Source organism: Drosophila subobscura, chromosome E, assembly GCF_008121235.1.
Source record: "Drosophila subobscura isolate 14011-0131.10 chromosome E, UCBerk_Dsub_1.0, whole genome shotgun sequence".
NCBI classification, from domain to species: domain Eukaryota; kingdom Metazoa; phylum Arthropoda; class Insecta; order Diptera; family Drosophilidae; genus Drosophila; species Drosophila subobscura.
The window spans coordinates 2,805,617-2,818,417 of NC_048531.1; the positions used below are offsets into that span (position 1 = coordinate 2,805,617).

Below are 12,801 nucleotides of genomic sequence, written 5' to 3' on the forward strand. Positions count from 1 at the left end.
GTGTTGCAAGCAGCTGGTTCCCGTACCGACTCGCAACACTGTCCGCAAAATGTAAACAATGCCGACACTGCGTTCCGCGACTGGTATTTTCCGCCTAGGTCTTTTACGGTCCCACCGCGAGTCAAATAATAAATTAAGCAGAAATTTGATGATAAAAAAAATGGTTAAGCTAGCCTACACTAATAAACCGAGAAGAACACCTACGGAGATTTAACAAGACCGAGTTAAAGGAGCTATAGCACTTGCGGTAGAAGCCAAAGCAGAGCGAGGACACTATCGACTCCAGACAACAACAAAATGGTCGATCGTGTGGCAGCTCTGTGCAATTATAATGTCTTGGAGGTAGTATTTTCGTACCTGGACCTCAACGACTTGGGCCGATGTTCGCAAGTCTGCAAAAGCTGGTTCCATTTCCTAAACGACGAGAACAGCGACGTCTGGCGGTGGCACTGTCTGAACAAGCTGCCAAAGGAAGTCACCAAGTCGGAGCTGCTGTCGCCCGTCCCCACCTACAAGACAAAGCTGCGAGCGTTCTTTCACTCCTGGAATCCCAGCGACTGCTCGCGCAATGTGTACATTAAGCCGAATGGATTCACCCTGCATCGGTAAGACAGCGTGGTCGAGGGCTTAAACGATAAACAATAATATTGCAAAACCCATTGGCTTTCGGTTTTAGGAACCCCGTGGCTCAGAGCACAGATGCTGCGAGGGCAAAAATCGGCTTTCGACACGGACGCCATGCCTGGGAAGTGATCTGGGAGGGTCCCCTCGGAACGGTAGCCGTAATTGGAATATCCACGAAGGAGGCAGCCCTGCAATGCCACGGCTATGTGGCCCTGTTGGGGTCCGATGATCAGAGCTGGGGCTGGAACCTGGTCGAGAACCATCTACTGCACAACGGCGACATGCAAGGAGGTTATCCATTGTTGAACAATGCGCCCAAATACCAGGTGGGCGAGCGGATACGCGTCATATTGGACTGTGATGATAATACTTTATCGTTTGAGAAGAACTACGAGTTTCTGGGCGTGGCCTTTCGAGGTGAGCTTATCTGGTGGTTCTCTTACTGATTTGTGATGTTCATTGCCAACTATTCTTCGTGTCTGGTTTCAGGTTTGCCCGATAAAAAGCTTTTTCCCACAGTATCTGCTGTCTATGGCAACACTGAGGTGTCTATGGTCTATTGTGGCACCCCCTTAGACGGTTAGCTAAGTCATAAGCAGATGCAGTGCAGCCTTAATTGCGTACAATTTGTTTAACAAATTCAATGGATCCATATAGATTTATCTTTTATCTGTACATGTACTCTCGATTATGTTTTTAATCATTCCACATGCGACTCAGTTTGATATCTTAAATATAGTTTCTAGGTTCGTTTTTGTACAAAAATTAAGCATTTTGTTGAGTTTATACCACGCCACGCCAAAGTTCAAATCCACCACCGCACTATCCTCGAACGGCAATATTTACGTTAGTTATACGAACCAAATGATACATATATTATAGCAGCCAACCAATTCAGCAATGTTTGTATGTACATCCCGATCCTAAACATTTGCCCAAATAAACAGAATACTGAACTAAACTAAAACATATCCCTTTTAATATACTCCCACATATGTACTATCTGCCAATTGGGGATGCCCAACGTTACAAAGTTTCAGTGCTTAACCTATGGTTTGGGATTGTCGCCAGTTTGCTTGACTTTGGCCCAATTGTCCTCATCAAACAGATCATCGAAATTGTTGTAAAAATCCGCATGCACATGTTTGTCATTGGTGGGAAGATGATCAATCATCATGCCAGTAGCTCCGCCCGACTATAAAGACCATGATAGTATAATTCATTTGTTAGTTGTTTGTTTGGAGATTCTCTTCGTGGGTGGCTTTAAAGTGGAAACTCACCTCGTCCATTTCCATGTAGCCGGGGCCCTCTGAAAACATCTCATCTGCAGCTAGTGAAGGCTTCATATTGAGATCCATTCCTGGTTAGATTGGATTTAAATGATTTGTTTTGCGTTTGCTTATACCAAAATGTGTAAAAATTGACAGAAACCAAGGGATGGAAAACCAGCTGCCGCAGAATACCAGGGATGCGGCGTTGGCTGCCAAACCATGGATATATCGAAATCTTTTTAACACAAGTTAAAAACAGTACAAAGTGGTGCAAAATTTAAGATTTTCTTTCATTTAAAGTTTTGCGTAAATAATATTCTAGACTTTTAAATCACATCATTTTATTTCTGTCAAACGATTATCGAACGGAACGATATTTTTGCTGCCTAGTGGCAGCTCAGTAGCAATTAATCTGGCAGCATCGCCAAACAGCTGTTTGCACCTTTAAAAATCAAATAAATATTGCAGAAATGGTGCGCGTGGGACTCCAAATATCCGCCACCTTGGAGAACATAGACAAAATAGAGACATGCCATCCAGACTATTCATTCTTCGTGAAGTTGACCTGCAGCAACTGCGGCGAACAGTCAGACAAATGGCACGACATAACCGAATCTGAGCGGGTGCAGCAAGACACTCGCAACGCGGCCGGCTTTAACTTTTTCATGAAGTGCAAAATGTGCAGCCGTGAGAACAGCATTGATATTGTGGAAAAGTCGAACGGTGAGCGTCCATCTATTATCTTGCCAGTCCATTCACTGATTCTGTCTCTGCAGTGCCTTACACAGCGGATGATAGTGGAAAACTGAAGACCATCGTCATATTTGACTGCCGCGGCCTGGAACCTGTTGATTTCTCCCCCCGCTCTGGCTGGAAGGTTTTCTCGTCCGAAAATGGCCAGTCCTTTGAGGATGTCGATCTATCGGAAGACGACTGGGTGGAGTACGACCAGAAGAATAACATTTCCGTAGGAGTCTACGAGTTTGCCTCAAAGTTCGTCAAGCTCAAGAAGTGATCAGTGACTGTTTCTCTTTATTCGATATTATGAATAAATACGTGGAATACGCTCTCACTCTCGGAAAACAACAGAAATAGGATGTGCTCTTTGCAAGCAGACAAGTGACTCATTTTTTACAGATGATGAAAGAAAACCGCTTTCTCTGATGGCAAGAGCAGGGAGAGTTTCACGCTCATTACGCCAGTTCTCTCGCATTGTCGTTGTATTGATTTTAATGCCGGCACTTTGATTTCAGAATGAGAAAGAACAGCGTAAGATTGCGTTCTAGTAGAAAACGTTTGTTTCTGCCCTTCTGTTCGTGTGCTTGCGACACGTATGTTTTTGAGACATTTCAGTATTTCGCGAGACGTTGCAGCGAGCGGTAATGGATCAAACGAAACGGATAAAATCCCGGACCCAGACAACAGTGTAATTGGCGCCTTAATCGCTGACTGGTGAAGCATTAATAGTCAGTAGAAAAACACCTGTTATCGTGTGGCAAGCAGAGCAAATGTGAAGTGGAACAATTATTTTTCGTAAGTGCATCGTTAAATGGACACCGCACCGATTAGATAATAGGGCGGCCCCAGCTTATCGTCCGGCCTAGACCCTGGACGCTTGGTAAATGCAGCTAAGCAGTTGGCAAATGTTCCCACCAACTCGATGAATTAATAAGACATGCGAATGCTAGTAGTTGCACTTCAACCAGACCCAAAACCCTATACGGATGCCACACTATGTGCTGGGCAATTCCCCCACATGGCTTGGCTCATCCATTATTCATCCGAGAATCTCTATTTATGGCGTGCTCGCATCAATCAATCAACGCGGACTTGGGGCATCACTTTCCTTCCCGATGCAATCTAGCCTTTTGTTTTCTTTGTCGCTGTGTGGCATGCAACATCTCAATTCATCTCAATTGGCCACGATTGGATTGCATGCATGCACAGCCATATGTATGTACTCACTTCAAGAAGCTGCAACCATTCATTGATCATGATATCATGATATCAGTTGAAGTTACTGGTGGGATCAGGCCTTAGGGTAATCTGCTTGGCAGTTTCTTTTGTTTAACTTTCAAATGATAACGAAAAACCCAATGGTTAGCATGAAAACAATATTCTTTAATCTCTAACTGAATACATATATGTATCAACCGATCTTATAATTTTACCGAATGACTTGCGCATAGACAGCGGCTAACGTCTTAGATAAGCTGTGCACAAATGAACAGAATAGAATAGAATGTAACGCTTGAAGCCGTTAAAAATAAACATTCTATAAATACATAATATACTTATAGTATATTTCCATTCACATATAACCAGAACGCTCTCTTCTTAGGTCTATCAGCCAACCATCAGGAGCAGGTCTTTGATGTCTATAAACATCTGTACGTTGCATCGCATGACTCTGGAGTCACTTTATTGAACAAGTAACAAGATTTCTACAAGAGATACTTCCTTTTTGGGCAAAGGATAAAATGTCACCTTCAGCAGCTGCAGCTACAGACGTATTGGACTTTGATGAAATACTTACACAAATCGGGGAATTCGGACGCTATCAGCGGCGCAACTATCTGCTTATCTGTCTGCCCGTTCTCTTCGCCGCAGCCAACAGTCTGTCGTATGTGTTCACGGCGGGCACGCCGACCTACCGCTGCTACGTACCCGGGTGCGACAGCATCGACGCGCCCGACTACCACGCCGACTGGGTGCACATAGCAGTGCCTGGTACTTGGAGCAAGAAGGGAACCTTCAAGCCAGCCACCTGCGAGCGATACGTGGCCAATGAGACGAGCACTTTCAGCTGGGAGCCTCTGCCAGAGGGTCAATGCACGGCCGCAAACTTCACCAAGGAGCAGGAACGTTGCCTGCAGTTCGTGTACGGCAGCCACGAGCGAACAATTGTCCAGGAGTGGCAGCTGATGTGCCAGGAGAACGCCTGGAAGCTGGCCTTCGTGGGAACCACACATTTTGCTGGACTGGTGATCGGTACCGCGATGTTTGGCTACCTCGCCGATCGGTGAGTCTGCTCGTAAGTCTGGACCCATTCAGCATCTCAGGAATTTGACACTTTCAGATTTGGACGCAAGCGCATATTCCTGTTCTGCATCGTTTTCATGGCTGTGACTGGAATAGCGCAGGCTCTGGCCTGGGACTACGTCAGTTTCCTGAGCTTTGCCCTCCTAAATGCCGTTGGCACCTCCGGCGTGTATCCGCTGGCGTTCATCATTGGCGTGGAGATGGTGGGTCCGAGGAAGCGGGAGATGTCCTCCATTGTGCTGAACTACTTCTATGCGGTGGGCGAGGCCCTGCTGGGGCTGTCCGTGTTCCTGCCCAATTGGCGGCAGTTGCAGCTGGTCCTGTCTATACCACCGCTGATCTTTTTGGGATACTTCTGGATTGTGCCAGAGTCGGTGAGGTGGCTGCTGGCTCGCAACCAGCGGGAGAAGGCTGGCGTGATTATTCGGAGAGCGGCGGAGGTGAATCGCCGGGATATTTCCATCGAGTTGCTGGCCAGCTTCAAGCAGCAGGAGCTCGACATGGAAAGTACCGACTCCAATCAGAAGGAGAAAAAGGAAGATAGCCGAATATGGCTGGCCGTCAAGGAGGTCTTTGCCTCACACATTCTGATTATTCGCTATGTGAACATGCTCTTCATTTGGGCCGTCAATGCCATCGTCTACTATGGACTATCCCTAAACTCGACCAGTTTGAGTGGCAACAAGTATCTTAACTTTACCCTAGTCTGCCTTGTGGAGATTCCCGGCTACACCCTGGCATGGGTACGTTCTGTTTGAGCATCAGCTCTCAGTAGCAGTTCCCAAATTGATGGTCCAAAATGATTTCCTTAGGTGTGCTTGCGCAAACTTGGCAGACGCCTGGCTCTGTCTGGATCCCTGCTGCTTTGTTCGGTGACCTGTGTGGCCAGCGGCTACATGACTATGAGTAGGTGGTGTACTTAACAATTTAGACCTAAGCTAATTCTTATGCGATCTCTGTGCATGCACGCAAAGTACAAGTAGATGGGAATCCCAGCGGACTTCGAGCTGAGGGTAAATATTCGTAGTGTCGGGCCAGCCTTCTTGTTCCTTTGCATTTCGCAGTAGTTGTGGTTTATGTTTGCATTTTCTCGATAGCTAATAATTGTAATTCTTTTCCAAATCCATCCAAGGGGCCAACTGGTTAATTGTTTCGCTCTTTCTAATTGGAAAGCTGGGCATAACGTCCTCATTCGCCGTCATTTACACGTACACTGCGGAGATGATGCCAACGGTGAGGGAGAAGAACCTTCAAAGCTTCAAATTTGATTGACAATTATTCTTCCACAGGTCATACGTAGTGGAGGCGTTGGCGTCATGTCCACCTTTGCTCGTTGTGGAGCCATGCTGGCTCCCTTTGTGCCGCTACTGGTAGGTTATTCGCACATTTAATCCAACACTGTTTGCCATGGTTTCAATCCCCGCAGGGATCATACTACGAGCCCCTACCGCTGCTGCTCTTTGGAGCCGCCTCGCTGATGGCTGGTCTCCTCTCGCTGCTGCTGCCGGAAACCTTCCACATGAAGCTGCCCGATACGGTGGGTACACACGTTCCTGTTTTAATACCATATTGATGTTTTATCTTATACACATTGCAGGTGGAAGAGGCCATCGCTTTGGGCAAATAACGACGCAGAAGCCAGTTTAGCGTATAAAATCTCTCAAAAATTTGCCTTAACTGATAGATTTAGCTTGATCTTATTAGTACAAATAAACGTTTGCACATCTAGCATGTAACAAGTAACAAGTGTCTCCAGTCGCCAGTCTCCTCTGCTTATCAATCGCCAAAGAGACCCTCAAATAGTTGCGGATCGGCAATGTTGCCGAAGCGATTCAACAACTTGTAGCGCCTTTTGTCATCACTCCGTAGGCTAATGGGCAGAACGAATCTCAGTCGACTCGTTGCTCCGCGCTCCCAGCTGGGCAACAAATCATCGACCTCCACCAAAGTCTCTTCGCGTCGGCCCCAGAAATCCACATAGGCAAGCTTCAGCATGTCCTGCTGCTCGTTGATGTAGATGAAGCCAACAAGATTTGTTGAGGCATAACTGGCCAGGGTTAGAGTTATCAGTCCGCTAACACCTATGGCGGCATAGATTCCCAGTGCATCCGATGCAACGTGCCCGGCCTGTCCAAGTGCAAAGGCAATGGGCGCTCCAGCGGCTGTGAGAGCAGCCTGATAGATTTTGAGTCTGTTAAATGCAGCCACCAGACGTATTGATGGCAGGCTGTAAATGGTTCGCCATTCGGAAAAGGCAGCTTGGTCGAGGTCCGGTGTTGTGGTGGTTCTTGCGGCAGTACCGAGACGGCGTTGATTTAACTGTTGCATCGCAGCAGGCACTGAACTTGGCCATCGTACTTTTGTTAAATGAGATCTGCACAGTTGCTGGAACACTAAACATAGTAGGATTTATGTCAAAATATCAATAACTTATGTAAAAATAAAACATACTTGCGTTTGTTTTGCAGCAATCAGCTGTACACTTATCGATAACACAAGTATCGGACAGTGCTGCCCAGCCACTCAAATGAAGGCGCCTTTTTCAAATCTCAGCAGGTGCCATGAATACATCTGTGACGTCAACCTTGCGCACATTGAGCATTAGTTTAATTTTAGCCAAAGCCAGATGATTGCCCGGCGAGCAGAGAGAATGATCAATAAATACTTTGCCAGCACAAAATATCAGTCAGCGGCCAGTTCTCAGTGTTCGCGGCGGCCCTTCTGTGGCACAGACATTTCGCTCGAATTGCATCCAATCCTCCAATTGCGTAGTATGTATTTTCCGAGATAATCCATCATAGCACAGCACCCGACCTATGCAACAAAAACAAACTTGAACTTGAGTTTAAATCACTATATAGCAGTGTGGGGAGCGAGGTCAAATCATTTCGGAGCAACAAATTTTGTCAATTTACATAAATTGCAATAGCAACAAAGGGGTTTGAGTGAAAGAACCGTATCGTATCTATTTTTAGCGCATTTTCGTGTGCTTACAAAAGTCGTGTGTGTGCCATAAAAATGCATGTGCAGAAAAAACCAATTTACTCAGATCAAAAGCGTTGCAGTTGTCCTCATACCCGGCCAAGGTTGTGGCAGGATCAGCATCATAAACACCAAGGAGTAGCAGGATATTGATTGCACTTATTGAAATGTTTGTAGGACATGTCGATGGCATCGCTGGGTGTCAGCGGGATCTTTATGGTCGGATGCTGTGTGGTTGCCCAGATTGCCCGCCTGCTCAGCCGGCGCTTGGTGACCCGGGAGGGAATTGTGCCCATTCTGGTCAATGAGGCGATTGCCGCCGCCGAGCTGTGTGCCTGCTGCTTCGAGTTGATCATAGGTGAGTGATGAGCCATTGGTGAGTGGCGAGTGGTGCATGTGCGATGGTCTCGAGTGTGGGCTAAGGTTTTCCCGTTGCCAGTGGCTGACAACTTTGGGGTGGCGGCCTATGCTGTCTGCCTGTTCGTGCTTACGGTGTGGTGGGGCAAGGTCTGGGGCGACGCCTCCGCCTGCCCCTACACCCACATGGAGGACGTGCTGGAGGGGCGCACCAGCTTCAAGGAAATGGCACTGCGCACTTGGGCGGAGCTGATGGGCGGCTGCTGCGTCTACCGCATCGTGCAGGTCTTCTGGTGGCTGGAGTTCGCGGAAACCCACAAGGGACGGGCCTTCGAGTCTTGCAGTGCCGATCTACAGGTCAGCCCCTACCTGGGGGCCGTAATCGAGGGTGTGGCCACGCTGCTCTGCCGCCTGGCATCGAAAACCCTCAGCGACAAGGAGCCCAAGTTCGCCAGCTACATTGACTCCTTCATCGGCACCAGCCTGGTGGTGGCAGGTAAGCGTACGCCCGCTTAACGCGTGCCTTCCAGCTGCTGTCATCTGGTCTCAAGTAGTTTACGCTTTCAACTATGCCCTGCTTGCAGCCTTCAACTTCTCCGGCGGCTACTTCAATCCGGTGTTGGCCACCGCGCTCAAGTGGGGCTGTCGCGGCCACACCAATTTCGAGCACATCATTGTCTACTGGATTGGTGCCTGCGTTGGTGCTGTGCTCTCCGTTCCGATCTACAAGCTGCCCATAGTTCGACGCTTCCTTCTCGGCGAGGAGAAGATAAAACAGGCTTAGAAGCGGCCCCAAGACTTGAATTGAAAACGGGAAAGACGGCACTAGCGAGAATTTACATAATTAGAATACGTTGATAAATATTTACCTAATGCACATGCACGTTTGTTGAAACATTTCGATAGTTCTATGAGAATTTGTACAAATTAAACTGATGTTACTCGTATTTGTCAATGGAGCTGTTTAAAGGGTTTTTACAACATGTTGACAACAGTTCCTTGGTGAGAATTATCGACACAGTATGCCTTGCATCTGAAGTTAGAAGAAAATATTTCAAAATAAAGAAAGGATCTCCTGAAAAGAGGTCTCCATTCAGAATATATCTCGGTAGACTTAAAATTGACTGTCAGGGCAAAATAGCATACAAAAAACATTTGTACGTAACAAATACTTTCATCAACTGTGAAAATGATTAAGATCCAAAAGGTTTTCTGCCTTCTGGAGCTGAAATGGGGAATGGTGCTTATTGGCATCGTGGAGCTAATCCTGTGTGCCACACTCGCTGGGTTGTGCAAAGGTAAGTGGAGTGCATAGTATTCAGATAGGTCCCTTTATATGTTTATTTGTTTAGGAATGCACGTGAATATTGTTTACTATCTTAGCATGACTATCTCCATTCTGCACATCATCGCCTGTGTCCTGCTTTTAATATCCGTTGCAGTGGTATGTGCCTTTGAGTAACCATTAAGGTATAGACCACTATTTGAAATTTCACTTGCAGCCTAAGATGGAGCTTGTGATTCCCTACTTGATAGCTGGTATCATCCGATTCATTGTCCTTCTTTTGGGTGTAATTTGGCTGGTGATTTACGGTATGCGGCATAAGATCTTCAATTACCAACCAATTCACACAGAATCCGTTATTGTCATGGTGATATCGTTCAGTAAGTATGCTTTTAACTGAATTATGGCAACTATCAAGCTGAATATTGCTCTTTGGCCTGCAGTTATCTCCGCGTACTTTTGGGTTTGCGTCTACTCATGGTTCAAGAAGCTCGGTGGCTCTACCCCAATCGATTAAGCAGACCATCAATGACTTCATTTAAACAAACCATTCTCAATATTCCAATATGCCAGAGATGACCTCCACAAAAGACCAGCCGAAATGTTTTCCTCGAAGTGTTAAATTAATTAGCAAATAATATCTCTAGGTGGGGTACCAGTTTGTTCAGTGTATTTCCAGATTTTTCTTACTCTTGTGGTGGGCAGGCTGGCCTATCTGGCGGATCTTCTGTGCATGTGTAGGTCGCGCAGAAAAAACCAAACACGTGTTTGTTCTCAAAATGTCGACCAGTGGCGGCCGCTTTATTCAGGCTTTCATAGAGATGACCATTCAGCCGATAGCTGCTTACAGACTTATACTGAACGGTAGTTTTGAAGGCTTTTTAAATGAAAGAAGAATTGCTTTGACTGTTTAATTAAACTATAAACGATAAGCCCCATGTACATATACAAAATAACGTCCTCAATGAGTGCAATGGCATCAGATTGAATTGATCATGATGATTTCGATATCGAGTGAGAACCGAAACACGCGATAGAAACAGTCGATAGGTAGCAATGCCACTGAAACAAAATAAACAATAAATAGCTTTTTCTACTCTTCCGAATTGAATAAGAAAATAACACTAAACCCATGGATCTCAGAAGCACTGCACTTTATGCGGTGATCCAGAAATATGTGCAATGGAACGGTGAAGCTTTGAAGGCAGTCGCCAAGAGGATTAAGATCAATTTGAACATTTATTAACAAACTGGCTCGACACACAACTATAACTAGATCACTCCTCTCTCACTTTACTTCTATGTACAAGGGATTTGCCACATAGGCTTCGGTCTCATATCTGGCGAGGCATCGACAGTAGGCCACCGGCGGCAGTGGCACTCAGGAGCTGCCGCACCGTCTGCAATTCGTCGCGAAGGGCAAGCACTTGAGCTCGTAGGATGGAGTTTTCCTGCTCCAGTAGAGCAGCCCGAAACGCAATGCGATCCTCCCGGATTTTGCGAGCATCTCGAGACTTCTTAGCCGCCTCGTTGTTCCGCTTGCGCCGCTCATAGTACTTGGCATCCTTCTGGGCATCCGGAATCGGTCGCTTCTCGCCGCGAGACCGTCGGTGCAAGAAACCGGGAAACATGCCGCCAACAACTCCCACACGATGATTCAGCTCCATCAGAGGAAACTCCAGGGCGTGCAGCGGGTGGTTCGGCGGAGCAATGTACTCGAAGGCGGGCAGAGTGGAGGCAGCAGCAGCTCCGGCGGAATTCTTGCCATTGATCAGATTTGGAATACTGAGGCCTGGCAGGCGCAGTCCCTGACTGTGACCATGACTGTGCGGTGTTCCAAAGGGATACAACGATTTTTTCGGTTCAAATTCCAGCTCCATCTCGCTGTGCAACGACAGGGTCTCGGTCACGTCCAGGATGGGCGATTTGCAGGGCGTGGACGGAGGTGCCTGTGCCTCTGCGGGTGAGTGCATCCTGGCCAACATTCTGGCGATAAGCCTCGGACTTCCGTTCGCGCCAACGACCGCGGAGTGTCTGAGAGCGGAGCTCGAAATGCTGGATTCCTGGTCTGGCGACCACCTGCCTGGTCTGATAATTATAGGTTCCTGTCATACAACCCCACCCGCATCCCCCTGGCAACCCCACCACAGTCGGACGATTTGGTTGGGGACCCCGGCTAAGTCCTAAGCCAGCCAAAACGCCCTCCCGTCTGATTCAACCAATCACGCAATGTTGACGGTAATTATTCGTCAAATACATGACACTTTTCCACGCCGACTGGCATTTATATTGCTGCCCGGTTACAAGGACTTCATATAACTGGTTAGTGAGATTACGCCCGCCCAGTCCGCCGGCACAGGCAGCAGTCCGTTGACCACATGGCGCCCTGATTTACCGACCCGCCTCGGCCCTAGGTTATATATGAGTCGGCCAACTATTATGCGGCACAAGAGGTTGTGGCAGGGGCAAGGACTGAACTGAACTGAATTGAACTGGCCAATGGGAATGACCGAATGTCGACCGTCATTTTGTTGGGGAAAGTTGTGACGATAAGTGGCTGTAATAGTCTGTAAAATGGGCGGACTAGAAACGCTCAAGTTAATGCCAATCGATTTTTGCAATCAGTTATATCTTTCGCTATCTTTACCAGGAAATGTATCTCCAAGAAACACCCAAAAAGTGCACCGTCAGACGGGCACGACCCGGATTTCACGAAGCATTCAAAAGAAGACATCAAGCAAACTAATCCCAACTCCAATTTGATCATGCATGACTCTCCAGAATTCGTATGGCAGAGAAGCCCGAACCAAGTGTTATTGGCATACGTGTATGCCCCCCACATGGGGGAACCCCCCATACAAGTCAGTGCTGGTGCAGTGGCGTGCGAGACATTTTTCAAAGAGGAGGAGTTTCACTCAAAGATAATGCAAGAAGTGACAATCCCCCTTAGCGAACTCTGTTTAGTGTCTTCCCGCACGTGTCTTTGTTCAACCCGTTCATGTGCCCCATTTCGTCACGTCCCGTGCCGTGCAGTTGAGAAAGTGTCACCTGTTTGTAAAGGTTAATTGGCAGTTTGAGACCCGGGCACCGCATCGTAGCCGGAAGTTAGACGGCAAAACAGTCGCATCCTCATAACATTTCATAAGGTATGCGCTAATTTATTATCTGTGGGCAAAAGTTTTGCCACAGTTAACCCTTTGACTGCCGTGGCACCGAGTTCTGCCTATTACTCGATGTCTT

The 12,801-nt window shown here is 47.2% G+C and overlaps 8 protein-coding genes across 9 annotated transcripts; 5 read left to right on the plus strand and 3 right to left on the minus strand.

The window, feature by feature from the left end:
• The first annotated feature begins 84 nt into the window (after positions 1-84).
• On the plus strand, positions 85-1,585 carry LOC117891798 (F-box/SPRY domain-containing protein 1). The gene is made up of 3 exons (XM_034797472.1): positions 85-605; positions 677-1,041; positions 1,114-1,585. Exons 1-3 carry the CDS (start codon positions 298-300, stop codon positions 1,206-1,208), a joined length of 768 nt encoding a protein of 255 aa, XP_034653363.1. The 5' UTR covers positions 85-297; the 3' UTR covers positions 1,209-1,585.
• Positions 1,577-2,065, minus strand: LOC117891802 (COP9 signalosome complex subunit 9 homolog). The gene is made up of 2 exons (XM_034797477.1): positions 1,905-2,065; positions 1,577-1,819 (listed from the first exon to the last, which is right to left on the minus strand). The coding sequence occupies exons 1-2, from the start codon at positions 1,980-1,982 to the stop codon at positions 1,673-1,675; spliced, it is 225 nt and encodes a 74-aa protein (XP_034653368.1). The 5' UTR covers positions 1,983-2,065; the 3' UTR covers positions 1,577-1,672.
• A 240-nt stretch (positions 2,066-2,305) lies between these two features.
• LOC117891800 (UPF0587 protein GA18326) lies at positions 2,306-2,981 on the plus strand. Its single transcript, XM_034797474.1, has 2 exons — positions 2,306-2,618; positions 2,672-2,981. The coding sequence occupies exons 1-2, from the start codon at positions 2,366-2,368 to the stop codon at positions 2,908-2,910; spliced, it is 492 nt and encodes a 163-aa protein (XP_034653365.1). The 5' UTR covers positions 2,306-2,365; the 3' UTR covers positions 2,911-2,981.
• Positions 2,982-3,240: 259 nt separating this feature from the next.
• On the plus strand, positions 3,241-6,680 carry LOC117891793 (organic cation transporter protein). The gene is made up of 8 exons (XM_034797465.1): positions 3,241-3,428; positions 4,237-4,917; positions 4,975-5,680; positions 5,750-5,843; positions 6,070-6,170; positions 6,227-6,307; positions 6,364-6,474; positions 6,535-6,680. Exons 2-8 carry the CDS (start codon positions 4,376-4,378, stop codon positions 6,562-6,564), a joined length of 1,665 nt encoding a protein of 554 aa, XP_034653356.1. The 5' UTR covers positions 3,241-3,428; positions 4,237-4,375; the 3' UTR covers positions 6,565-6,680.
• LOC117891799 (transmembrane protein 186) lies at positions 6,605-7,464 on the minus strand. The gene is made up of 2 exons (XM_034797473.1): positions 7,389-7,464; positions 6,605-7,330 (listed from the first exon to the last, which is right to left on the minus strand). Coding segments are annotated over exons 1-2 (618 nt in total). The 5' UTR covers positions 7,390-7,464; the 3' UTR covers positions 6,605-6,713.
• Positions 7,465-7,597: 133 nt separating this feature from the next.
• On the plus strand, positions 7,598-9,223 carry LOC117891796 (aquaporin-11). Of its 2 annotated transcripts, none has more exons than XM_034797470.1 (4): positions 7,598-7,708; positions 8,097-8,277; positions 8,359-8,772; positions 8,831-9,223. In XM_034797470.1, the coding sequence occupies exons 2-4, from the start codon at positions 8,100-8,102 to the stop codon at positions 9,058-9,060; spliced, it is 822 nt and encodes a 273-aa protein (XP_034653361.1). In that variant the 5' UTR covers positions 7,598-7,708; positions 8,097-8,099; the 3' UTR covers positions 9,061-9,223. The 2 variants fall into 2 exon arrangements, with proteins under 2 accessions (XP_034653361.1, XP_034653362.1); XM_034797471.1 differs by having other exon boundaries at positions 8,861-9,223.
• Positions 9,224-9,329: 106 nt separating this feature from the next.
• On the plus strand, positions 9,330-10,233 carry LOC117891801. Its single transcript, XM_034797476.1, has 4 exons — positions 9,330-9,574; positions 9,629-9,720; positions 9,779-9,941; positions 10,005-10,233. The coding sequence occupies exons 1-4, from the start codon at positions 9,466-9,468 to the stop codon at positions 10,076-10,078; spliced, it is 438 nt and encodes a 145-aa protein (XP_034653367.1). The 5' UTR covers positions 9,330-9,465; the 3' UTR covers positions 10,079-10,233.
• A 554-nt stretch (positions 10,234-10,787) lies between these two features.
• LOC117891616 (thyrotroph embryonic factor) lies at positions 10,788-11,785 on the minus strand. Its single transcript, XM_034797152.1, has one exon. The coding sequence runs from the start codon at positions 11,544-11,546 to the stop codon at positions 10,896-10,898; it is 651 nt and encodes a 216-aa protein (XP_034653043.1). The 5' UTR covers positions 11,547-11,785; the 3' UTR covers positions 10,788-10,895.
• Between the last annotated feature and the right edge of the window lie 1,016 nt (positions 11,786-12,801).

Excerpts from the sequence above, each read along its gene's own strand:
- LOC117891798 (XM_034797472.1), top strand. The coding sequence starts at position 298 with ATGGTCGATCGTGTGGCAGCTCTGTGCAATTATAATGTCTTGGAGGTA. Across the intron at positions 606-676 it reads AATGGATTCACCCTGCATCG|GAACCCCGTGGCTCAGAGCA; the intron begins GTAAGACAGCGT and ends TTTCGGTTTTAG. Across the intron at positions 1,042-1,113 it reads TCTGGGCGTGGCCTTTCGAG|GTTTGCCCGATAAAAAGCTT; the intron begins GTGAGCTTATCT and ends GTCTGGTTTCAG.
- LOC117891802 (XM_034797477.1), bottom strand. The coding sequence starts at position 1,982 with ATGGATCTCAATATGAAGCCTTCACTAGCTGCAGATGAGATGTTTTCA. Across the intron at positions 1,820-1,904 it reads GCTACATGGAAATGGACGAG|TCGGGCGGAGCTACTGGCAT; the intron begins GTGAGTTTCCAC and ends TGGTCTTTATAG.
- LOC117891800 (XM_034797474.1), top strand. The coding sequence starts at position 2,366 with ATGGTGCGCGTGGGACTCCAAATATCCGCCACCTTGGAGAACATAGAC. Across the intron at positions 2,619-2,671 it reads TATTGTGGAAAAGTCGAACG|TGCCTTACACAGCGGATGAT; the intron begins GTGAGCGTCCAT and ends CTGTCTCTGCAG.
- LOC117891793 (XM_034797465.1), top strand. The coding sequence starts at position 4,376 with ATGTCACCTTCAGCAGCTGCAGCTACAGACGTATTGGACTTTGATGAA. Across the intron at positions 4,918-4,974 it reads TTTGGCTACCTCGCCGATCG|ATTTGGACGCAAGCGCATAT; the intron begins GTGAGTCTGCTC and ends TGACACTTTCAG. Across the intron at positions 5,844-6,069 it reads CAGCGGCTACATGACTATGA|GGGCCAACTGGTTAATTGTT; the intron begins GTAGGTGGTGTA and ends AATCCATCCAAG.
- LOC117891796 (XM_034797470.1), top strand. The coding sequence starts at position 8,100 with ATGTCGATGGCATCGCTGGGTGTCAGCGGGATCTTTATGGTCGGATGC. Across the intron at positions 8,278-8,358 it reads CTGCTTCGAGTTGATCATAG|TGGCTGACAACTTTGGGGTG; the intron begins GTGAGTGATGAG and ends TCCCGTTGCCAG. Across the intron at positions 8,773-8,830 it reads CACCAGCCTGGTGGTGGCAG|TTTACGCTTTCAACTATGCC; the intron begins GTAAGCGTACGC and ends GGTCTCAAGTAG.
- LOC117891801 (XM_034797476.1), top strand. The coding sequence starts at position 9,466 with ATGATTAAGATCCAAAAGGTTTTCTGCCTTCTGGAGCTGAAATGGGGA. Across the intron at positions 9,575-9,628 it reads ACTCGCTGGGTTGTGCAAAG|GAATGCACGTGAATATTGTT; the intron begins GTAAGTGGAGTG and ends TTATTTGTTTAG. Across the intron at positions 9,721-9,778 it reads TTTTAATATCCGTTGCAGTG|CCTAAGATGGAGCTTGTGAT; the intron begins GTATGTGCCTTT and ends TTTCACTTGCAG.
- LOC117891616 (XM_034797152.1), bottom strand. The coding sequence starts at position 11,546 with ATGTTGGCCAGGATGCACTCACCCGCAGAGGCACAGGCACCTCCGTCC.